We start from the raw sequence: 24,446 nt of genomic DNA on the forward strand, positions 1-24,446 counted from the left end.
TCTTTCCTACTCATCACTTAGGTTCAAGGCTATCCATGTCCTATTGTGCTATGTGGTGTCCGGCAATACCTCCACTCCCTAATGGGATGGACCTGGTGGGATAACCGAATTATCAGTGGCCGCTGCTTTGCCTAACGCCAGGGGCCGCCATTCCCCAGTCCCTGCCCGTCTCCGCGGAGATTTTCCTCCCCGGCCCAGGACCGAGGCCGAGAGAGGCAGGAAGCCCGCCTTCGACTTCTCGCAGTCCCAGGGGCTCTCAGGTGCGCTCCCTGCAGGTGCAGGACGGCGGCGGACCGCACGGGGGCAGCAAACACCAGGGGCGCGGGGGCCCGCCGAACCCGAGCGTGCTGCGCAAATTGATGCAAAGTTTTCCGTCGCTGATTTTGTCCCTTCTCAGCCTGCGACAACAACCTTGCGTCATTCCGAGGAGCTCGCCCGGTGCAGGTCCCGTCCTGCCTGGGTTGCTGGAGGCGAATCCACCGAGAAATGTTCAAGACATCCTCCTTTCTTTCTCGTTCCAATATTAAAACTTCACTTTATTTCAAATCTTCATTTTTTTCCCCCAGAAGTACGCAAAAATGATAAAATATGCCTTCAAACTTATTGGAACTTGTCCTTTTTTTTTTCTTTCTAAAGATGGCTTGATTGAAACCACTTAAATGCAAAAAAAAAAAAAAAATCATTACAAACGGATGAAAGCTCGAGCACTTATCCTGATTTAAGGAAAAAGGTTTCGGAGTCAGACAGACTTGGAATTGAACTGACCTCTGCCGCTTAATCACAAGTCTATGCTCCCGCCCCAAATTTCTTTATCTGTAAAACTGGGATATAGTTTATATATAGAATCTGCCAGGTGAGGTCATGGGGAGGAGTCGATGAAATAGTGGCTGTAAAGTGCTTTGCGCAGTACCTGACCGCACACCAATGCTTGGGGGTTGGTGGGTGAGTGAAGTCAGCGTCAGCAGATGAGAAGGAACGCAAGAATTTTTTAGAAACAAAATAAGCTACAAATTGGACAAAAGTGCTTTCAAATATGTGCAAATTTCTAAAAAGAAATCACCCCCAGGGGCACGCATTTTGTTTCATAAACCAATATGTGGAAATATTCATTGCAACCAAACCACTTTCAAGCAATTCACCTGGAGCCCAAGACTAGATCGTGAAATTCCAAAAAAAGTCCCGACCATAGAAAAAAGGGTCATTGTTGTCTTAAAAGTAATTCAAAAAAAATTTTTTACACAAAAATGAATGAAAATGCTTTAAAAAGTGTTCTTTAAAAGGATACAAAGTTGCCAAACCATCCCATTGTTCAAAAACATTCACCCCCCACCAAAAAAAAAAAGTTTGGATAAATGGGAAAAAACACGTCAACACCTGCAACAGATTGCAAAGTCACACCTGCCTGCTACAAAAATCAACGTGTGAAAAACAACCATGGCAAATAATTTTCACCAATTCATTTACTGATCAGTTTGTTCAAAACCAATGTGTTTCATGCGTTTGTTTTCTGCCAGCTCACTTATACCTCCCTCTGGGATCTTCCACACACCCACACCCACACCCATCCTCAACTACTCCTCTTCCTGCTTGTTCCCTGTGTCCTAAAGAAAACGTTCCTCCACCCATCAAAGGACATTTAGGGTGTTTCCATATCTTGGCTACTGTGAATAATGCTGCAGTGAACATGGGAGTGCCAATATCTCTTCAAGATACTGATTTCAATTCCTTTGAATATATACCCAGAAGTGGGCTTGCTGGATCCTAAGGTAGTTCTATTTGTAATTTTTTGAGGAACTTCCACTCTGTTTTCCATAATGGCTGTACTAATTTACATTCCCACACGTGAGATGTAGCAACATGGATGGAGCTGGAGGACATTAGGCTCAGTGGAATAAGCAAAACACAGAAAGAGAAATACCGCATGACCTCAGTTATATGTGGAATCTAAAAAAAAGTTGAACTCTTAGAAACAGAAAGTAGTATGGTGGTGGTCAGAGGCTCAGGAAGTTGGGTGATAGTGATCAAAGGGTACAAAGTTTCAGTTATACAGGATGAATAAGGTATAAAGATCTAATGTACAGCATGGTGATGACAGCTGACAGTGCTGCACTGTATACTTGAAGTATGCTAAGAGGATAGGTTTTATTAAATCTTCTCAACACACACACACACACACACACACGGTAACTATGTAGAGGTGACAGAAATGTTGTTTAACTGGTTTTTGGCGATCATTTCACAATGTACATGTGTATCAAAACATCAAGTTGTACACATTAAATGTATACAACGTGGGGAGTTCCCTGGTGGCCTAGTGGTTAGGATTTAGCGCTTTCACTGCCGTGGCTGGGGTTCAATCCCTGGTCGGGGAACTGAGATACCCCAAGCCGCAAGGTACAGCCCAAAAAAATGTATACAATTTTTATTAAAAGAAAAAAAAATGTTCCTCAATGCCCCTTCACTTGACCATTTAAACGATATTGTTGAAAGAAGTCATGCAGTCACCAGCCACTGGCCATACAGCTTCAGCCCCTGCCTCCCCACTTCCATGGCCACTGCCCTGGCCCAAGTCACTGGTAAACTCCTTGTTGCTGAATCTGGTGTAGAGACAGCAGGAGCAAAGCCAAAAGGTAGTGACAGCCTGGAAGAAATGTATGCAACCCATGAAACAGTCCAAGGACCAGTAGCCAGAATACATGGAATATCTAAGGAACACCTACAAATCAGTAAGATAAAATCAAATGACTCACTAGAACACATAGATAAAGGCACTTCACAGAAGAGAAAAACCAGAGAGCCAATGAACGTAGGAAAAGATGTTCAACTTCGTTAGTAAGCGAGGGAAATGCAAATTAAAACCACAATTAGATACTATCTCATACTCATTTGAAAAAACAAAAAAAGTCTGACGCTTCACCGTGCATGGATGAGTTCATGGTCGACCAGAGCATCAGACACTGCCCATGCCCTGACCCAGCACATCTTACTGTGGGTGGCTCTCAGACTTGGTTTTCAGACTTTGAGAGCCACCCACAGTAAGGAGTGTGCTGTACAAAGCTGCCCACTACTCAGACATGTGAAACTGAAACACGAAGTTAACAAAACAGTAATTACCCTTATTACGTGCAATGTGTGCATTTATTCTCTATCTATTCTATTTCACAACTGATTGAATTGTTTTCACTACCCCCTAATGGGTTGCAAACCCCAGTCTGAAAAGCACTCCTTCCAGAAGCATCCACCTGTGAATGAAAAAACATGTGCAAGACTGCGTGTGGTAGCATTTTTCCATCAATTGGGAAATAAATAAACTGGGTGTATCTGTCTCAGGGATGACTAAGCAGTGGTTAAAATGAATGCAATCTGTGTGTATCAATGTGGACAGATCTCAAAAACACGGTGTTACGTGAAAAGGGAAAGTTACAGAGTCATAGCTGTGGAATGATAGCATTTGTATAATTTTTTCAAGCCCATTAAGCCATATTATATGTTGTTCTGAACACATATACAGTGAAAATCTTTCTTAAAATACAAGACCTAGAAGGTCCCTGCCCATTTGTGATGGTAGCTGGTTCCCTGGAGCAGCAGTTGGAGGAGGGAGAAAGTCAGAGAGAGTGTCAGCTTCATCTGTCATGCTTTTTCCTTTTTTCTACTTTCAAAGATTAAGAAGCCATAATGGCAAAATTCTAACATTTGTTCATTCTAAATGGTGGATACCTCAAGGTTGAGAACAAGTCAGTCAAGCAAAGATCTGAAAGAAGTGATCCAGGCCATTAGAAAACAGCAGTGCAAAGGCCCTGAGGTCACCGTGGCATGTTCCAGGATCAGCAGAGGCCAGGAGGCCAGAGCGAGGAGGAGAGAGGTTAAGGATGAGGTTGGTAAGGAATTGGATTTTAGGTTTTAAGCAGGAGGGTAAACCCACCAAACTTATACTGTAAAGACATCATTCTGGCTGGGCATGTTTTATTAACAACTAAAATTGAGTGATAAACAAACACTAAGGTAATTGTACTAATCTCTTTTTTTGGGTGTGTTTGAAATTTCCCATAAGAAGTTTAAAAAAACAATAATATGATCCCTGGCTGCTGTGAGGGAAACGGACTGGGTGTGGGGACAATGGGGGGAGGCAGGGAGGCCAGTTTGGGGGCCACCACAGGGGTCTGGGCGAGAGGGGAAGGTGAGCGGAACCAGAGTGTCAGGGGTGGAGTGGAGCAGCCATGGGATTTGCCCGTGGACAGAACGAGGGATGGGAGAAAATTAGCTCGGGCTGAGCCTCCGGATGCCTAGTGGTTCAGAGGACCGCGGAGACGGGAAGGGGTTTGGGAGTGGCCTCCAAGGGGAGATGTCGGGCGAACAAGTCCAGAGTTCAGGGAAGAATCAGGGCTAGTCACCCATTTGGGGATCACTGGCATATAAATAGCATTTAAAACCACGGGACTGGATGAGATCACCTGGGAAGTGGGCGTTGATGGAGAAGAAAGAGGACCCAGGACTGAGCCCGGGGGCCCGCCTTTGGGTACAGGTGGAGGAGAGGAAAGGAGAAGGAGGCGGCAAAGGAGATCAGAATGAGCAGCTCCTGGGGCAGGAGGAAGCTCAGCAGAAGGGGAGTTGCTCTCTCCTCATCCCTCAAAACGCCACAGCCTTAACCCCAGGGCAGCCCCTGACACTGCTCAGGGCTCCAGCTCTTGCCTAAATGATTGCAACAGGCTCTGCCCTTGCAGTCCACCGGGTCCACTCTACCATCTTTGTAAAATGCAGATCTGATGCTGTAACTCCCCGTAGCTCATTCAGGGTAAGAAACCAAGTCCACAGCCTGGTGACCACACTCCCTGTGGCCCGGGTCCTGCCCAAGGCAGCAGCTACACCTGCAGATGCTCCCACCCCTCTGCACACGTCTGCATACACCCAAGGAGCAGGCGCTGCAGCTTGTACCAACAGCCATTCGCCTCTCCCTCCTTCCTGGAGACCATGCTCACCTCCCACACCTGAGCCTGGAAGTACCAGACCTCGCTTTCCCAGCCTCTGGGGCTTCCAGGAAAATATCCTCCATCCCCGAAGGAAACGAGAGAGACCAGGAGACAAGGCCAACCCTAGCGTGCCTTGGGGCTTTGTCTGTGAGGACACATGATTGCCTGAGCTGCTGTCACCATCTTCTGACCAGAAGGGGCCAACAGAGCAAACGTACAGCATGGCAAACCAGAGAATAGAGTTTGGGTCCTTAGTGAAATCGGTAGGCTCAGACTTGGTTCTGGTGACCGCCGGACTTCCTGTAAGAGGAAATAGCAAACCCCTACTGTTAACACCGGCTCGGGTGGCTTTGGGTTTCTGACACTTGCATTCAGAAACATCCCAACTGACCCCCATATACTCACACATGCGCACACCCCACCCTCGCACGCCTGATGCCCTGAAAGTTGTGCCTCCCACCAGAACTCATGCCCGTTGGCGTTGCCAGGTCTTGCCCCGTCATGCCCTCGCCGTTGTCCACTCCTTCCGGCCACAGGATGACTCTGCCCTCTCCTCCACCACCGGCAACCCTTGGCCTTTGTACATCTGAGATCCGACAACAGCTTTGAAACATGAACAGCTGCTATGACTGGGGCAGGAGATAGACGGGCCCCAGGCTGAGCAGCTAGAGTCTGTCCAAAATAGCAAGAGAGGAGAGCTGGGTTCCGCCCAGATAAAAGACAGAGACCACATACTTCTCATTCTCGAGGTCAAGGAGACCTTCCCGACTACACGTGCACAGCAAGGCTCCTCAGAGGTTGAAAGGGAGGGGGCGTCACCTCATAATAAGTGATGTCAACCTACCCATAAGCCTCTCCGCTGGAATCCATCGTGGCTAAGAGATGTGTGTGCACACAGGGGAGGACCCTGAGATATACCAAATATGGACTCAGAACCAGGCAAAGCAAGATGATTGGCCAAAGGAAACCCAGAAGAAATGCTCCGTAAGAGTGATGCAAACTGTCATGAGTGTGTGACTCGCTCTCTGAGCCCACCTGTGTGTCTATCCACATGTACCCTATTTCCTCCTAATAAACACTTTACTTGTTTCACTACTTTCCATCTCTATGTGGAAATTCATCTCTACGCAGCTGATGGGCCAGGGCCTTGTCACTGGCCCCTGGTCCCTGGTGGTCTAGTGGCTTGGATTCAGCTTTCTTACTGCCGTGGCCAGACCTCAATCTCCGGCCAGGAACCGAAACCCTGCTTCAAGCTGCCGCAGGCCGAGGCCGCCCGAGATCATTGTGGCCCCTTCCTCACCCCAAAACTATTTTCTGTTACCTGACCCTTTCCCCCATTTTGACAGCTGCAGGACCCAGTGTTATCCACTGCCCGGGGGGGAAGATGGTTTCTGGCAAAAGTTACAGAAACTTCAGAAGACTGACTTAGAGGAGACAGAAATGTGATAGGTCAGAGAAAGGCCTCTCACCCCGAGGCTGGGACAGCTTCCTGGGCTCCGGAGGGGAAGGAATGTAGTGGGTTGTGGAGAGAGAAGTCTGTGGGGCCTGGGGTCCACGTCTGGGGGGACCAAAGCGGTGTCCAGAGGCCACCAGCACCCCTACCAGTGTCTTACATGGCAAGTCTCATCCTCCATCAGGAGCCTTAGCTACAGGTGCCCACACACCTTGCATGCCCTGGTCGGTGAGCAGGACACCACTGAGGGCCTACGAGGACAGATCGGATAGGCAGGTCCCCCCGGGACCGTCCCCCCGGGACCCTCCCCCCAACCAGGGCCTCTTCTGGGACAACCCAAGCCACCCTCAGATGGTCCAACAGGACTGCCTTTACTGGGGTATCCACCTTACTTGAAGGGTCACTCCCCACAGTGACATTCCTCAACATCATAGCACCCATCCACCCCCACCCCAGACAAAGCAGTGGCTCTGGATGTGGAGGGTGTGGGTGACCAGAGCCTGGACAGGAGAAGACACCCCAGCCTCACCTCCTCCACTAGAACAGGGTGGAGTGGTGGCTACTTCTGATTCATCTCTATGACTGCCTCCAGTGCCCTGCACAGGACCTGGCAAACAGAAGGTGCACAATAAATATTTATTGACCTAAATGGAACATGAGGCTGCAGAGATGGGGCCCAGACATCAGCTGGTTGAACTAGCCCCCATCTCCAGCCCCCCTTCCCACTCACCTTCCAGCGATGATTCAGGGGTGGCTGTGTGACCCAGTCTGGCCAATAAGATGATGCAGAAGTCATGGGGAGGGGCTTCCAATAAAGCTTTTGTTTATTGTCATAAACAGAGAAAGCTCAGATGGCCTAGGTGTTTGCACTTTCTCCTTTGTCCTACTGGGAGGTGTAGCAGCTGTGACAAGATGACAGACATGAGGACAAAGGTCTCCATGCAAAAGGTGACAGAAGAGGAAAGAGGATAAGAGCCTGGGTCCCTGATGGCATAACCGAGCCCCAGACCATGCTGCCCAGTCTCAGCTTCCTCTCTGAGACCTGCAAACCCCTCTCTGTTTAAGCCACAGCTATACAGGTGTTCTGTTATTTGCAGCTGAACACAGTGGGTTCACAGCATGTTCTTGGTACAGCTTTAGACTAAGATAGACTGGGGTTTGGATCTCGGCTGGTGTCAGGGTGTTATCAAACCAAACTTGGGTTTGCTCACCCATGTGAAGCAAAACCAATTTACTGACAAGGGGTTGTTGTCAAGGAAAGTACAGCGTGTATTGCAGAGCCCAGCAAGGAGAGTGGGTGGCTTGTGCTCAAAAGACCTGAACTTCCCGACGGTCCTCAGGGAAGGGTTTTTAAAGGCAACACTTGGGGTGAGGGCTGCAGAGTGCATGATTTTCTTCTGGTTGGTTGGTAGTGAGATAACAGGATGGTGTTCCAGGGACATCATCAACCTTCTGGTTCTGACCAACTGGTTTGGGATCTACTGATTATACTCAGCATGTAGTCACCATCCTCCACCTTGGTGAGGGCCTTACTTCCTGCAGAACAATACCAAATTATGTGTCAGACGGTTATGTCAATATATCCCTTGAAGAGGAACTAGGACTCTGTTTTATCACTGAATTATTGTCATTTTTTTCTCACTTAACTGCTTTATCTTTGTTTCAGCATTCCCTCACTTCCCTAATAAGCAATGCTTGTGTCTGCTCTTTGGAACTCAGAGAAGGCCTAAGAGACAAAAGCCATTTTCTATAAACAGGAAATGGGCAACACGGAGAGGCTTTTGTACTCAGGAGGGTTTCATTCCCCCCTTTTCTTTGATACTCCTCAGTCCTGAGGGGGACAGGTACAGGACAAGAAAGAGAATAACGTCTTGGATAGAGGTTAATCATAAGCTTGGTGGGAGAGCTCGGTTTCAGGGGGATTCGGTTTCAGGGGAGGAAGAAATTTTCCTCTACCCTTCTAGGTTCTCCTGGCTGACCTAAGGATTAAATTGACATGAGACAGATTAACAGGAGAAAACCAAACAAAATGTAATAACATGTATGCATGGAAGAGACCCAGGAAGACTGATTAACTTGCCAAAATGGCAGAAACACTCACCTTAAATATCATCTTCAGCTAAAGACAAAGGAGGATGTTAGGGTGGGGGTTGGAATTTCAGAAAGGAGGAAGGCAGTTGACACAGACAAAAAAGTAAATGTTTGGTAAACAAATGTTCATGAACCAGGCAGAGACAATGGGATACAGAGTGGACTCTGATCTCTAGACCCCTCCTAGAATTTCCTCCCACCACACCTAGCCCACATTCTTTGCAGATACCTCTGGTGATAGCTCTATTCCAGGAACAGCCCCTCTATCTAAATGATTTAGGCAGTAAGGGGGAAGGTCAAAGTTTCTTTCTGAGTCAATGAAACTGAGCACCTCGGATTGGGACTTGAACCCACGTGCCGGGACTCAAACCCAGCCTAAACTCAGATTGGAACTTGAACCCGTGGGCTGGGACTCTAACCCAGCCAGAACCCACTGTCTTTTAATTGAGATCACACACCTGGTTTCAGGACTTAATAAAGCTCAGGTTCTTGATGTCTCACTGCAGAAAGAATTCAGTGAGAGACAAAGTGATAGGTAAGAAGTGGATTTATTTAGAGAGAAACACACTCCATAGACAGAGTGTGGGCCATCTCAGAAGGCAAGAGCCCCGAAATATGGGGTGCTTAGGGGTTTTTTTTGTTTTCTTTGTTTTTTTTTTTTTGGTGGTACGCGGGCCTCTCACTGTTGTGGCCTCTCCTGTTGCGGAACGCAGGCTCCGGACGCGCAGGCTCAGCGACCATGGCTCATGGGCCCAGCCACTCCGTGGCATGTGGGATCTTCCCGGACCGGGACACGAACCCGTGTCCCCTGCATAGGCAGGCGGACTCTCAACAACTGAGCCACCAGGGAAGCCCTGGGGTGCTTAGTTTTTATGGGCTGGGTAATTTCACAGGCTAATGAGTGGGAAGATTATTCCAACTATTTTGGAGAAGGGGAGGAGACTTCCAGGAATTGGGCCCCACTCACTTTTGGCCTTTTATGGTTGGTCTCAGAACTGTCATGGTGCCTGTGGATGTGTCATTTAGCATATGCTAATGAATTACAATGAGTATGTAGTGAAACTCAAGTTCTGCTGGTGGTCGAATCTTCTGCCATCTTGAACCTAGCTGGTTCTAACCAGTTTGTGTCATATCCTCAACGGCTATGTCATTCTTTTAAAGGTTGTGCCCTGCCCCCTTCCCTCCTGTTTCATTAAGGGAAAGACAAATACCATATGCTGTCACTTATATGTGGAATCTAAAATATGACACAAATGAACTTATCTACGAAACAGAAACAGACACACAGACATAGAGAACAGACTTGTGGTTGCCAGGGGGGACGGGGAGAGGGGAGGAATGGGTTGGGAGTTTGGGATTTGCAGACGTAACCTATTATATATAGAATGGATAAACAACAAGATCCTTGCAGCCCACTCCATAGAGGATCTTATAGGAGGTGTTTACAGGTCTGTAAATGGAGCACTTCACCACCACCCACAATCTATAGCACAGGGAACTATATTCAATATCCTGTGATAAACCATAATGGAAAAGAATCTGAAAAAGAATATGTGTGTGTGTGTGTGTGTGTGTGTGTGTGTATACACATATAACTGAATCACTTTGATGTACAGCAGAAATTAACGCAACATTGTAAATCAACTATACTTCAACAAAACAGATTTTTTAAAAAAAGTTTCTTTCTGAGTCTTTTTGGCCGTCATCATTTCCAGCTCAACATAATCTACATGCCAAAGAGACATTTTGGGGTGGCAAGTTTTGCTCCCCTACACAGATAACAGCTGAAATCTGGGTCTCCCCCACTCCCTCTACTCCCCCAAAACTGCTCTTGCCAAGGTCATTAAGGGAAATGACAATAGCTATTGCAATAGACAAATCCTAAGATCTCAGTAGCCTAACACTATGAGTTTATTTTTGTCCACGTTACCGTGCAGGGCAGGTTGGTGGGGAGGGCATGGCTCCCCACAATCATTTAGGGCTCCAGACTCCTCCGTCTACAGACCCGCTCTCCTCTGGGTGCTTGAAGCCCACTCCATAGAGGGTCCTATGGGAGGTGCTTATGGTCCAGGTCTGTAAATGGAGCACTTCACCACCACCCACAGTCTATTGGCCTGAATTTGGCCACTCGGCCACCCCTACAGGTAAGGGAAGCTGGGATGTGTAGTCTAACTCAGGGAGAAGAGGCAAACTTGGTAACTCGTGTGCGCTATCAGGGTCCACCTCAGCCACCAAAGGTCTCCACGTCCCTACACCCAGTGCTCAGGTCTTCAGCCTCATTTTACACCACCTACCAGCACATCGGGCAATGTTGGCCATCCCCCATCTTTTTGTTTTGCAGATTTTTTTTTTTTTTTTTTTTTGACAACACCATGTGGCATGTGGGATCTTAGTTCCTTGACCAGGGGTCGAACCTGTGCTCTCTGCATTGGGAATGCCGAGTCTTAACCACCGGACCACCAGGAAAGTCCTTTTTCTTTTTTTTCTTCCCCCATCTTTTTGAAACACTCTGTTCTTGGCATCCTTACTTTCTCGGGGTTTTCTTCAACACTGCTAGACGCTCCTCTTGTTACCTGAAAACTGGATTCACCTCTTGGTGGGTGTTGAGACAAAAGACACAACCAAGCCAAAGATAGGAAGAAGGAAGGATTCATTACCGGCAGCAAGTAAGGAGGACACCTGGGATCTTTCCCAAAGCAGCGTCTCCCTGAACGGCAAAATTGGGGAAGTTTTAAGCTAACGGTATACGCATATTCATGAAGGGGCCTGAGCAGAGGAGAATTCAGCATAGAATTGGAGCAAAGGCCCACAGAGTCCAGGCTTTAGTTGATTGAAGTCAGGAGGATCATTGTTGTCCTCTACTTGGGTGGGGGCCTTAGTTCCCACAGAACTCAAAGATATATTATTATGTACATCCTTTGAGGATGAACTAGGACTCTGCTTTATCACTGCACTATTGTCTGACTGCCTTTTCTCTGTTCCTGCATTCCTTTGTTCCTTTAAGATCCCTGGTTACTGAGACCTGTTCAAGGGCAAGCACTGTGGCCAGGCTTAGACCACAAAATGTCTTCTCTTCTGTCCAGAAAACCATTCCTGGTTCTCTTTCTCTGGGGACCCCCTAACCGATCTGCTTACACTCTGAAACACTGAAGTGTTGGAGGTCCTCAAGCTGGATCCTGAGGGCTCTCCCCTCCCCTTTCTCTTCTCTGAGCAATCTCACCCGTGCCAGATGCTTCACTCACCACAGGTTGTACTCATGACCTTGAATCTGTCTCCAGCCTGGCTTCTCTCCTGAGCTCAAGACTCTGGCATCAAGTAGACATCTTCAAGTACGCATCTCAAAGTCAACATTCCCAAACTGTTAGTATCCTCTTCACCCCAAACCTAATCCTCTTCCTGGGTTCCCCCACTACGAATGGCACCATCAACCCTGGACATCAACCTCCTGCCTGGCTAACTGCAACGGTCTCCCAAACTGCCTGCCCACACTTCAATCCTCTACAAGGGTTCTCTAGGCTAGTGCCTCTGAAAATTCATCTGCATAGAAATCACCCGGAGAGTTTGTTAAAAAGCAGATCCCTGGGCCCTACGACCACCCCATTCGATAGGCCTGGGATAAGACTCAAGAATTTGCATTTCTAACAGATTTGCTTTTCTAACAATTGCATTTCCCCCAAGGTCCTCCCCTGGAGCAACCCAAGCTAATGATGCTGATGCAGGTGCTGCAAGTCTGTGGACCATACTTTGAGTAGCAAGGCTCCCTGCTCTGTCCAATTCGGAGGCCACTAGCCACAGATGGCTGTTTAAATTATTTAAATAAAATTTAAAATTCATTCCTCAGTGCTGAGACAGGCAGGAAGGGGGCAGGGCACAACCATTAAATCCCCACCCCTCCTCCAAGATAGTCAGAATATCCCCCCCACTCATTAGCGTATGAAATTATCCAGCCCATAAAAACTAACCTCCCGTGCTTGCTTCGGCAGCACATATACTAAAATTGGAACGATACAGAGAAGATTAGCATGGCCCCTGCGCAAGGATGACACGCAAATTCGTGAAGCGTTCCATAAAAAAAAAAAAAAAAAAAAAAAAAAAACTAACCTCCCGGGCTTCCCTGGTGGCGCAGTGGTTGAGAGTCCGCCTGCCAATACAGGGGACATGGGTTCGTGCCCCGGTCCGGGAAGATCCCACATGCCGCGGAGCGGCTGGGCCCGTGAGCCATGGCCACTGAGCCTGCTCTTTCGGAGCCTGTGCTCTGCAACGGGAGAGGCCACAACAGTGAGAGGCCCGCGTACCGCAAAAAAAAAAAAAACAACAAAAAAAAAAAAAAAAACAAAGAAAACTAACCTCCCCATATTTCAGGGCAACCTGTCACTTTCTGAGATGGCCCACACTCTGTCTATGGAGTCCGTATCACTCTCAGTAAGTCCACTTCTTACCTATCACTTTGCCTCTTGCTGAATTCCTTCCGCAACAACACATAAAGAACCTGAGCTTCATTAAGTCCTGAGACCAGGTATGTGATTTCACCAGGGAGATTGTGAGTTCAAGTCCCCTCCTAAGCCAGAGATTGTGGGTTCAAGTCCCATCTGAAGTGCGACTGGCTTCAAGTCCCAACCTATAGTGTTTGTTTTCAGCAGCACTAGGCACATTTCAAGCGCTCAACAGCCACTTGAACAGCGTGTATTTATAAAACATTTCCATCACCAAAGAAAGTTCTACTGGACAGCCTTGCATGGATCTTGGTGACTGTTCTAAAAATGAAGGCTAATCCTAGGTCCCTCTTTGGTCCGCAAGAATTCTGAGGCTCCTACTGCCTAAAAGCTGATGCTTTGGAGAAGCATAAAGGACGTCAGGAGTCGGGAGGGCACAGAGAACATTACTCCACCCAGATACTTTCCAAACTTCTCAGCAAGATTCTGGGATCTTCCCGGATTGAAGGCGGGCCAAGAACTTTGAGCTCATTGGCTGGTGGTGGAGGGGTGGGCGAGTTGCCAGCTCTTTCCTCTGATTGGACATTTTCTCTTAGCAGAAAACCAATCATCGAGGGAGGTGGGGCGTGGCCAGGCTCGCCTACAGGCCCTTCCGCGAGTTCCAGCGCCCACCCACCCCGCTGGCGTGTCAGATTGGTGGTGAGTTCTGAACCCCTACCACCTAAGGGGCCCTTCCGCCCTGGAATCCCGCTCGCGTTGGCCGACAAGGAGGTGGGGCAGGTCCTCCCTCCCGCCGCGGGGAACACCCCTTCCAGCAGCCCTGAGTCCCCAGGTGTCCAGCCTCGCCCTCCCTGCGCTCAGTGTCCCCACCCCCACCCCCAGTGAAATGGGATTGCATTGTGCCGGTGGCCGGGAGAGGTCCCCTCCTGACAGCCTCCTCTGCTGGGCATGATGGGTGGGAGGGAGGTGAGACTGAGGTGGGCCTCAGGACACGGAAGCCGTGTCCCACAGGAGGATGGCTCTGGAAGAGGGCCGGAGCCTGCCCGAGGTGCGGGCGCGAGTGGGGGCTTCGCATGGCATCACCGACCTGGCCCACAAGCTTCACTTCTATGACCAATGGGCTCCGGATTATGACCAGGTAAACCGGCCGGGTCCTCACCTCTGCTTCCATCTGCTTGCCCGGCCTCAGTTTTCGTGTCTGTAAAGCCGGAATAGTGAGCCTTGCATCATCGCAGGGCAACGAATGTGAGAGGGAAGTAAGACCTGGGTGCAGCCCTGCAGTCCTGTCTTCTGGGACTGGCTCCTCTTCAGCGCATCCACAGTGGCCCTGCCCTCTCACCAGCCCCATCTTCCTGACTGGCAGACCCTAGAGATCAGGGGCCAAGACATCCCCACCCTGGGACTGCAGTCCAGGCAGAGGTGCCACTGAGGGGTCAGTATGAACTAAGCAGAGAGCCATGCCAAGGCCCACAGAAAAGACCCCAGCCGTGGGCTGAGGCCTACTCTCCAGTCCCCGCCCCTTGACAGAGGAAAGCACCTCATACCTGGTTCTCCCCTCACTGTAGTCCCAGCAGGCCTTGGGCCCCCGACACACACAGCTAGGCCGGGCTGACTCCTAGACCACCCAAAAGGAGGTCCCCCAAACACTGGGGCACGGGGTGGCTCTTGGTGCAGCACTCTGTCCCCAGGACGTGGCCGCCCTGCAGTACCACGCTCCCCAGCTCGCAGTGGACTGCCTCACCCAAGCCCTTCCAGGTCCACCCCACGCTGCCCTGATCCTGGACGTGGCCTGTGGTACTGGCCTAGTGGCTGCAGAGGTGAGACCACCCTAGATCCCCTGCCCTCCCTTCAGCCCCCACTTGCTCAAAATTCCTACTACCCCAGGCCCCAGATCCCCGCCTTCCTGCTCAGACTCACTGGTTCCAAACACTTGGGCTACATCCACTGCGGGGACCACTGTCCTCCCCGAGGTGCAGGGACCTAAGTGGGAGGCGGCAGGTATGAATTGTGACTGGGTCCCCCCACCCCAGCTGCAGGCTCGGGGCTTCCTCCAGCTGCATGGGGTAGATGGGAGCCCAGGGATGCTGGAACAGGCCCGGGCCCGTGGCCTCTACCAGCGCCTCAGCCTCTGCACCCTGGGTCAGGAGCCTCTACCCAGCTCTGAAGGTACTCCCCTACCCCCTTCAGCACCCGAAGGCACACCCTCTGACCAAGCCCACCTGACGTAGCCCCTTTCTTTTGCCAAGACTCCATCCCCCTTGCCTAGCCCTCCACAAGCCCCCTCCCACGCTGAGTCCTATTCTCTTTTCGAGCCCCCCAATCCCTCACTGAGACGCTTTCTCTGAAACTTCCGTCCCATGATCTGACCTCAGTCCAGGACTGGGCCACATCTGCCGTATCCCCCACGGGATCTGGGTCCCACAGACACCAGTGGCAGGCCTGGTCCCTCCCCAGGCCCCGTCATGCGCACCCTCCCCCAGGGTGGTCTGAGGCCACACTGAAGACAAACCACCACACCACGTCCGCACCTCCACACAGGGACCTTCGACGCGGTGCTGATGGTGGGCGCCCTCAGTGATGGCCAGGTGCCCTGCAGTGCCCTACCTGAGCTCCTGCGGGTTACCAAGCCAGGTGAGCAGCAGCCCATCCAGCCACACGCAGGCACCTTCCCTTCTCCACACCCACAGACGCAAGCCTCAGAAAGCCTCAGGCCAAGCGAGAGTAGGGTTATGCCCAGGGTCACACAGCCTGGCATCCCAGCCACAGCTGCCGTCCCAGGCTCTGCTGCAGCCGCCACCATGAACAGACCCAGGCAAACAGGCAGGGCAGGCAGGTTGCCAGCTTGCCTCTTATCCACTGGGAAACCGGAAGCAACTCCACTCTCCTCTCCAGCCTCTATTTCCTCATCAGTAAGCAGAGTGGCACAGTCCCTTCCCCGTAGGATTACGGTGAGAATTGGGTCAAGTAGTGTCTGTAAGGACTGTGTTTCAGTCCTGGCACATAGTAGGGGCTCCGTTGAGTTCCCTCATCTTCCAGCTTCCCCACTAACCTAGGGGGAGTCCCTTTCTCTTTCGTGACCTCAGTTTCCTCATCTGTGAAATGGGGCTGCTCAGGTGAGATGATAGATGTGAGTGCTTTATCTATAAACTCCACAAGTGGGGCTGATGTGCAGGTGAGGGTTGTGTTTACTGTGCTGCTACTGTATGCCTTGCCCCGTGCTTGCTTCTGCCCTGGGGAGAAGGTACACACCCGACCCACCTGCCCCGGAAAGGGGCCAGGGGAAAAAGACCAAGCCCGAGGTGGGCCCACAGGGCTGTGGGTGCTCAATGCCCTGAGAATTCAGACAAGCGAGGCATTTGGGACAGCTGGGATGGGGAGTGAGGGGCAGTCCACGCAGGAACACAGCCTAAGTGAAGTCCCAGGTAGAAAGGAGAGTGGTGGCGTGTGAGGACCACGAGGCTCAGACCTGGCTGCAGGACAGGATCTGGAAGTCCCGAAGGTGCCCCATCACAGCAAGATTGCATCTGGTCCCTGCCCCTTCACCCCTGCTGGGCTCAGCAGGGGCTCTGGCTAAGTCAAGACAGGTCTAGGCAGGCCTCATCCTCAGGGAACCGCAGAGGCTGACAGATGCAGGGACACTGGTGGCATCAGAGAGAGAGGTAGTGATCAGGCTCGGGAGGGCAGGAAACTCCCATCACCTGAACAAGTAAGGACCAGACCTCCTCGCCCAGCCTGTGCTTGCCAGTCCCCTCAGCCGGCCAGACTGCCCGCCCACATGTCACAGCCTCCTTGCTTCAGAGCCTTTCCTCTCACGAAGCCCCTCTCCGCCAGTAGCACCCTGCTTCTCCTTACCTCCTCCTCCAGGAAGCCTTCCAGACTCCTGTCTCTCCTGAGTATATCTGAGCCCGCATACACTAGGTGCCTGGAGAAGACCTGGAGTGACAAGGTCGTTCATTCATTCAGCCAGTGCTTACTGACTGTGCTGGCCTTCCTGTGAGACAGGGTAACCATGCCTGCAAGCTGGGAAACTGAGGCTCCAAGAGGTGAAGGGAGTTGCCCAAGTTCCAAAGCCCATGAGCATTCAGACACAGCCGTATCCTCCAGGAGAGGGGCTGGGTGAACAGTGAGAAGGGAGCCCCCTCTGACAAGGGGATTCAGCCAAAAATTCCCAGCATAAAGGACACTCAGGCCTTGAAAGGTGTGTAGGAGGCTGGTAAGCTGAGGAAGCAGAGGGTATTCCTGGGGGAGGGATCAGTGAGCACCAGGGGCTTGGAGGTGGGAAAGGCTGGCCCGGGGGCAAAGCTGGGAGAACTTCCTCCCTTGAGGATGTGAGCAGGAAGGGGACAACCTTCCTGTCCCTGGCTCCTGCCCCTCCCTCACTCGCCTGCTCCTTCCCCACCCCTCCCCAGGTGGGCTGCTGTGTCTGACCACCAGGACCAACCCATCCAACCTGCGTTACAAAGAGGCGCTGGAGGCCACCCTGGCCAGGCTGGAGCAGGCCAGGGCTTGGGAACGCCTGGTGGCCTGGCCTGTGGACCAGTGGGAACTGGCCACCTCCGAGCTCGAGGTGGGGCCTGGCACCTCTGACAGCGACGGCTTCATCTCCGGCATCGTCTACCTGTACCGAAAGCAGGAGGCAGCCCAGGCTGAGGGAGTGAGGCCCAGTGCCTAGCCCCCAGCTGGCCTCCGAGCCTCCATGAGGCCTCGGCCAGGCCCGTGGTTGGGCCTCCTCTGCTTTGCCTGTAAAACGAGGCCGCTGCACCAGCCCTGCCCCTCAGGAGAGCCATGCCTATTAAATGAGTCCCAGAAGCGGCAGCAGAGCTCTGGCTCGGCGGTTTTCTCACCCCTGCAAAGAGTGACATCTGTCCCTATGGAGGACAGAAGAGAAGAAACAGGACAGAGAGGGGCCCCATCCCTGGCTGTCCCTGTGCCAGGCATGATAGGGCCACAGATGTGACTCTGACCCCTCCCGGGGTGGAGGGCCCTCTCCCTCTAACTCACAGACCAGGAACCCGTGCTCACGCATCTGGGCCTTGGCCAAACACTTTCACGTGTCCAGGATTCGGTTTCTCATCTCTAAAGGGATCGGAACGCGGAGCCGAGGGGCTCAGGGCGTAGCTTGGAGGCTGCCCCAGAGCTGGGCAGGTGAAAGGGCCTCGGTGACTGTCCGCACCAGCACCAGGTGGGGATGTGAACAGGGCTGATGATAATGCCTCCAGACAGGAGCCAGGGAAGGCTTCATGGAGGAGGAGGCGCAGAGCTGAGCCTTCGGGACTAGAATTCAGAAGGGTGGAGAAAGGAAGAGGGACGTTCCAGGCTGAGGGCAGAGACAGCCTGAGCAAAGGCTGGGAGAAGGGACCTGGGGGGTGAGCAGACCAGCCTGGAGGCCCAGACGGAGCTGGAACAAAAGGAGGGGAGGGCAGGTGGCCCATCCCCCAGGGCTGGCTGTTCTCATCTTTCCTCCCTCCTACAGTCCCCAGCACTTTCCTAAGGTCCTGGGCTTTACGCTCTGACAAATGGAGGGCTTGAGCAAGGTGACTCCAAAGCTCGGGGCCAGTTTCGACGTCTCACAATTCCCCAGAACCAGTTTTGTAAGTCTTCTGGTCCTGGCCACCACACGGTCGTCCTGCCCCTCACCACCCCCCTGCCCAGGCTTCCAACCCTGCCCTCCCCTCCACCTCCGCAGCTGAAATCAGAAACGATACAGTCTTCCTGTGCACAGGTCCCATTTATTGTAGAAAATAATAGCAATTACCGTGACAAATAGTTTAAAATACAAAACAGAAACCACGTAGCAGCAGGGGAAAGCCCCAGGACTTCCTGGGGTTAGGACCAGAGAAAGCATTCCCCCTGCCTCTCCCAGGCTCTCCAATGACCTTGGCAGGGGTGAGGATCCAGAGGTGGCCAGTCTCAAGGGGCCCCGGGGTCCTTCTTCGGAGCCGGCAGGACAGGGGCTGGAAGGGGTGTGGGCAGCCTGGGCCACATGTAGCCCCCTCCCCCACCACTACCCAAACCAGTTTGTAGCACCTCTGCCCCTCCCCTCTAAACCTGTCCGTCCACTCTCTGCTCGGCAACTATGCTCCAAGGGCAGGTGGGTGAGCAAGGCGGCCGTTCTCGTGGCCACAGGTTTCCATGGGCAAGGCGCAGCCCAAGCGCTCGCTGACCCACCCAGAGGATGCTGGCAGACGGAGTGGGGAGGATCAAAGAAGGGGGCCGTGATCAACACGGGCATAGTCCCATGGTCCGCTGAACACCCACTCAGAGGCAGAGCCCAAGCAAAGTCAGGGCTGAGCTGTCCGGGCCAGCAGGAGCCAGCCCCCCGTATCCACAGCCATTCCGAGGAGGGTGGTACAGGAGTCTCTTTCCATCCATCCTTGCTAGTGTTGGAGGTGACCTTGAGAAAATGTCCGACAGGGCCAGGAGGGGCTGAGGGCTGCTGGCCAACGGCCTGGCTCAGTCTCTGCTTGGCAGGCCATCCTGGGGTCACAGTAAGCTCAGTCCAGGGAGAAACAAAGCTGAAAGGAAAAGAGTCAACGGTAGCGCCTTACACGTAGTTGCTGGCTGGAGCGGAGCGGGCGGCAGAGTACTTGGCAGAGTAGGGCTTGTCGGTACGGGGTGGGCAGTTGCAGCAAAGCAAGGCCCCACCGAGCATCAGCAGGCCAGAGGCGGCCCAGCCAATGTAGAGCGAGGCACCCATCTCCCGCTTCTGGCCCGAGGCCACCAGTGGGTTATAGAAGTCGCGGATGATATTGTGGGCCGTCCAGGACACGGGCACCATCACCAGCAAGCCGGCCAGCAGGAACACCACGCCGGCCACAATCATGGTCTTGGCCTTGGCGCTCTCATCCTCCACGCAGTTGGTGCACTTGCCGCCCACCACCGAGAGCAGCACACCGAGCACGGCCAAGATGATGCAGATGACGATGAGGGCGCGGGCCGCCTGCAGGTCCTGCGGCAGCGCCAGCAGCGAGTCGTACACCTTGCACTGCATTTGGCCCGTGCTCTGCACCACGCAGTTCATCCACAGGCCCTCCCAGATGGTCTGGGACGTGACGATGTTGCTGCCGATGAAGGCCGTCACGCGCCACATGGGCAGCGCGCAGCTCAGTATGGCACCCAGCCAGCCCAGCACGGCCAGAGCGATACCCATCACCTGCAGCCCCATGGAAGCCATAGCTTAGCGTCTGCTGGGGTCTAGGACGTGGAAGGCTGTGGGGATCCGGCCCTGGAGGCTGTAGGAGTCCAAGTGCCGAGGATGAACACTCAGCGTTCGCAGGGAGGTCTTTCACGGCAAGTCCAGAGGCAAAGCCAGTTGGAGCAGCTCCGGGTGCCTTTCCTGAGGGTCAGAGGCACAAACCCAGCGAGAGTCGGAGTGTAACACAACCAGTTCCTTCCTGCCGACAGCTGCCGCAAGCTCTCAGGCTAAAGACTGGAGCGGTTATAGGGCTCCGCGGGAGGGGCGGGGGCCGAGGGAGGGGTTTCAGTCCCTGGAGCCGCCCCCTGACCAGTTTCTCTAGATTCCTGAGCCTGCCAACAAAAGAACTTTCAGGCCCCAGCCCTTGGCCCCTGAGTCACCACGCTGGAGAGCCAGTCTCAGAGGAAACTGCCCTTTCCCCCTGCCCCCAGGCCCGTGCTGAGGTCATCCGGGAGATAGACACTGAGTCACAGCCTGCAAACACCTGGACATACCTGGGGGGCCGGAGCAGGGAGCCGGGCCCAGCCAGGTTTGGGGCCTGAAGACCAGGGTCCCCCCCCCCCAGTGCTCCCTCATTCCAGGCTTGGGTGGTTGGATGGAAGGTGGCTACCTTCAGGGAGAGGGTCTGAGGATAGAGTCCTGGGAACGTCAAAGAGCAGCCCCACCATGATTACTGATGTCAGAGTCCTCATCAGCTGCATCACTGGCCTGACAATTACTATTAAGCGTCTCGCCATCCATGCATCTGCATTACCCGCGTCTGGACATTGGCCTGACGTGGTCCAGTTTTAAGGACCAAGGAGTTGGGGGGCCCGGACTCCTGGGTCCATCACGTGCCCTCCCCATCTCTCACCACCATCACCTGGCTTCCCAGCCCTGCCGGAGGAGGGGTCTCGGAGGTGATGCCCTTTTGGCCAAAGAGAGAAGGAAGCCTGCCCCCCACCTCAGAAGTTTCAGCCAGTTTCTGCTGGGGCAAAGCCGGCTTGGCCAGAATTAGGTCGGGGAGGTCACCAAGAGAAAGCCATGGGCCAGACCCTGGGGACATCAGTCCAGCAAACAGGTGTTTACTTAGTGAAGATACACAGAACCGTCCTCTGATAAAGCCAGAATGGGAGCAAAGTCCCATGAGACTTGGAAGGGGAGGAAAAACTCAGCTGGGGTGTCGGGGGTGGTGCCTGGGAGGGGGCCTGACAGGGAAGGGGAGTTGCCTGGCATAACTCCAGGCAACTGGGTTATGCTGCAGAGGCACTGATGACAGAAATCGCCATGGACGGGGCCCTCTGGAGTTGGGCAAGACAGCAGGACTAGGTGAAGGAGAGCTTCAGGGAGAGGGAACAGCGAGCGCCAAGGTGCCCAAGGTGGGGAGATGCAGCTAGTTCTGGGAACCAGAACAGATTCAGAGGAATCCAGTCTGACCAGAGACGGGGTAGTGGGGGAGGGGCCAGAGGAAAAGAGCCAGAAATCTCTGCCTCAGGCATCTCGGAGCCCTGGGCTGTGCACAGAGGCTGTGAGACCAGCAAGGGCATCGGATGCCAGGTTGAGAAAGGGGTCTCTGGAAACAGGATGGAGGTGAAAGCCGGGCAGAGGGCAAGGATTAGGAAGGGCCTGATTCAGGGCAGGGGCTTTGGGAACCTAAAGGAAGGAGTCACTGTGGTGGGGAGAGAGAATGGCCAGGCTCATCCTGGCTGGATCAAGGGAACCCCACCCCCTTTCTTCCCCACGTGCTGGGGAGCTCATCCCTGAGCCCCCAGCATTGTCCAGCCCCGTGCCTGGTGCCCTGGGGCAGCTGGGTGTCTAATCTGACCCTGGCAGTGGTCCCTGAGCTTCCCGAGAAAGAGAGCTATCCTGTGTGGGTGATTTGGGTAGAAGCTTTCTGTGAGCTATTTAAAACGTGCTGACAGCCTGTGGAACCATAGGGCTGGCAGGGATAAGCTAGCGCGATGGGGAAACTGAGGTCCTTGTACTGTGGTTGACTGTAAACACTTCGGTCTCCCCTACAAGGCTGGGGGCTCCTGAAGGATAGATACTCAGCCTCAGAGCTCAGCGCAGGGGTTGACACCTACTAGGTGCTCAACAAGGCAGGAGGCATTATCCCGGTTCCCAGCTGCCCTCCCCCACTCCCCCTCAGCCCCAGGCACACACACCAACACAAACAGGAATAGTTCCTGCCAGGACCACGCCTCCCTGGCGTTCTCCTTACCAGGCTTCGAGGAACAGCACGCAAACAGGCCTGTGGACTGAGCAACGGAGATACTGCCCTTCCAGAGGGACGATAAGTGCTTCCCTGCAGTGACCTCATCACAGCCTGCCTATCATTAAGCAGGGCAAGGACTCTTACTGCCTTTGCACAGATGGGTGAACTGAGGCCCAGGGAGGGCCGTGTGGGGCTTGCCCAGAACGGGGTGGGCTGGTCATTCCAACCCTTCAGTAAGGTTTCTGCTTACAGAGACCTTCACTCACCCCCTACACGCCCCCCCCCCCAACTTCCTGCTCTTGTTCTGGGACACAGCCGACTGGCACTTGGAGAAGCAGCAGTGGGGGAGGGGGAGCACACAGGCCCTAGAGCTTTCCACCTGTGGCCCAACAGAAGTGACTAAGAAGCTGTCCTTCCCTGCCCAGCTCAGCCAAGCACTTCAGAGGCAGGGGAGGAGCTGAAAGCTAGGGGGAGGACAGGTGCAAGAGGGCCCAAGGCAAAGGGCAGGCCCAGGGCAGGGGAGCTCAGGTGGAGCTCGAGGTGCTCAGGTGTGAAAGAGAAACAGGAGCCAGTCCTGGGGGAGCTGTGAGCCCTCTGCACATGAGTGGAGCTGGAGAAATATTTGCTGAGGATTCATTTACGCCAGGAGACACTGGCTGGGTCCCACGCACCTGCTGCAGGAAAAACACCGGCAAAGCCGGAACAATTTTCCTACACCCACTCTGCCTCCCTGGGCCTGGTCCTCCCAACAGCTTAGATGGTCTTTCACTGTGACACGTTACTAGTGTGTCTGCCATTCATTACTTTTGCTTTTGGGGCTGAGAGGGCAGGGTTAGCACTTATTTCTTTTTCTTTCTCCCAACATACACTAACTTGACGCCAATAGAATTGTATCTTACACGCTGGTTTTTATCAAGGACAGCGCTCTCCCCAGCCAGATCAGGTCACCCATCTCCGCCCATAACCCTCTCACCAGCCCCGTGACCTCGGGGGAAGCCAGCTCCATCTCTGGGCCTCAACTTCTCTCTGTAAACTGAAGACATTAGCACATTTCCCGATCTAAGACAGATGTGAAATAAGACGAGGATGTGAAAGTGCTTTGCGAGCTGAAAAGCTTGGGACCGTGAGGAGGAAAGAGCCAAGTTCATGTCACAAAGCATCAGGCCCTCAGCTCTGGTTCCACCCTCGCACCGAAGGGGAGCTGGGACTTCTCAGACCCTGGTCCCCAGGGCCCCAGGGGCCCAGCCAAGTCTTTGATCACAACACACACGTACACACACACACAGCCTTGTGCCCAGCTCCCTGCATGTCCCTGGGAAAGTGGCAGATAAAGTCTCCCATCCAACCTTGAGGCGCCCTGCTGCCATCTGAGCCTTCTTTGTCCTTCTCTGGTCTGTGCGGGTCCACCAGACCCCTGCCGAGGTGGCCAGAGGGATCTCTGAGGGCTGAGTGGACCTGGGTCCCGGGACCCTTCACTCGTCTCCGCTGGGACCGGGAACTCTAAGGCCAGGTATCGACTTAAAATTACTCTTCCCCACCAAACATACGTTTTGATCTGTATAAAACCAAATGGCTAGGGCTTCCCTGGTGGTGCAGCGGTTGAGAGTCCGCCTGCCGATGCAGGGGACACGGGTTCGTGCCCCGGTCCGGGAAGATCCCACATGCCACGGAACGGCTGGGCCCGTGAGCTATGGCCGCTGAGCCTGCGCGTCTGGAGCCTGTGCTCCGCAACGGGAGAAGCCACAGCGGTGAGAGGCCCGCGTACCAAGAAAAAAAAAAACCAAATGGCTTTTCTGAAAAAAAAAAAAAGAAAAAGGAAGAAGCCTCACTCTCAGCTCAGAAATCAGTCTAGCTGGAAGTTGGCTCAAAACGATTTATTTTTGCAGGAGTTCACTACCTTCTCTGCCCACAGACACAAGTTAAGATCCTGTTTTTTTTAACCAGAGACAATGTCATTAAGTTAAAAATTTGTTTAAATTTTAGTGAATAATTTGCCGTGGGGTGTCATAATTCTCCGTGAGTGTAAAGATTGTGTCTCGAGTCACTTCAGAGCCATCGTCCTGGATGGTCCCAGGAGGAAGATCTCCTGGATGCTTCCAGCAAACAGGCGGTC

General features: G+C 53.0%; 2 protein-coding genes, 1 long non-coding RNA gene and 1 other non-coding gene across 6 annotated transcripts; 2 read left to right on the forward strand and 2 right to left on the reverse strand.

The window, feature by feature from the left end:
• Positions 1-2,420: 2,420 nt before the first annotated feature.
• LOC117200931 (uncharacterized) lies at positions 2,421-13,407 on the reverse strand. Of its 3 annotated transcripts, none has more exons than XR_007472289.1 (3): positions 12,613-13,407; positions 6,950-7,027; positions 2,421-5,874 (listed from the first exon to the last, which is right to left on the reverse strand). It is a non-coding gene; the product is annotated as an uncharacterized LOC117200931 (long non-coding RNA). The 3 variants fall into 3 exon arrangements; XR_004482752.2 differs by lacking the exon at positions 12,613-13,407 and adding an exon at positions 7,151-9,173; XR_007472288.1 differs by lacking the exon at positions 12,613-13,407 and having other exon boundaries at positions 6,950-9,173.
• On the forward strand, positions 12,479-12,585 carry LOC117201015 (U6 spliceosomal RNA). The gene has a single exon (XR_007472434.1). It is a non-coding gene; the product is annotated as a U6 spliceosomal RNA (small nuclear RNA).
• A 144-nt stretch (positions 13,408-13,551) lies between the features above and the next one.
• Positions 13,552-17,764, forward strand: METTL27 (methyltransferase like 27). Its single transcript, XM_033426341.2, is given in 7 exon segments — positions 13,552-13,643; positions 13,956-14,082; positions 14,633-14,761; positions 14,975-15,110; positions 15,483-15,575; positions 17,354-17,474; positions 17,476-17,764. Coding segments are annotated over 6 exon segments (729 nt in total). The 5' UTR covers positions 13,552-13,643; positions 13,956-13,959; the 3' UTR covers positions 17,603-17,764.
• An 889-nt stretch (positions 17,765-18,653) lies between these two features.
• CLDN4 (claudin 4) lies at positions 18,654-20,377 on the reverse strand. Its single transcript, XM_004268786.4, has one exon. It carries the CDS (start codon positions 20,116-20,118, stop codon positions 19,489-19,491), a length of 630 nt encoding a protein of 209 aa, XP_004268834.1. The 5' UTR covers positions 20,119-20,377; the 3' UTR covers positions 18,654-19,488.
• Between the last annotated feature and the right edge of the window lie 4,069 nt (positions 20,378-24,446).

The sequence above is a fragment of the Orcinus orca genome, chromosome 16, assembly GCF_937001465.1.
Source record: "Orcinus orca chromosome 16, mOrcOrc1.1, whole genome shotgun sequence".
In the NCBI taxonomy this organism is placed as follows: domain Eukaryota; kingdom Metazoa; phylum Chordata; class Mammalia; order Artiodactyla; family Delphinidae; genus Orcinus; species Orcinus orca.

Excerpts from the sequence above, each read along its gene's own strand:
- CLDN4 (XM_004268786.4), bottom strand. The coding sequence starts at position 20,118 with ATGGCTTCCATGGGGCTGCAGGTGATGGGTATCGCTCTGGCCGTGCTG.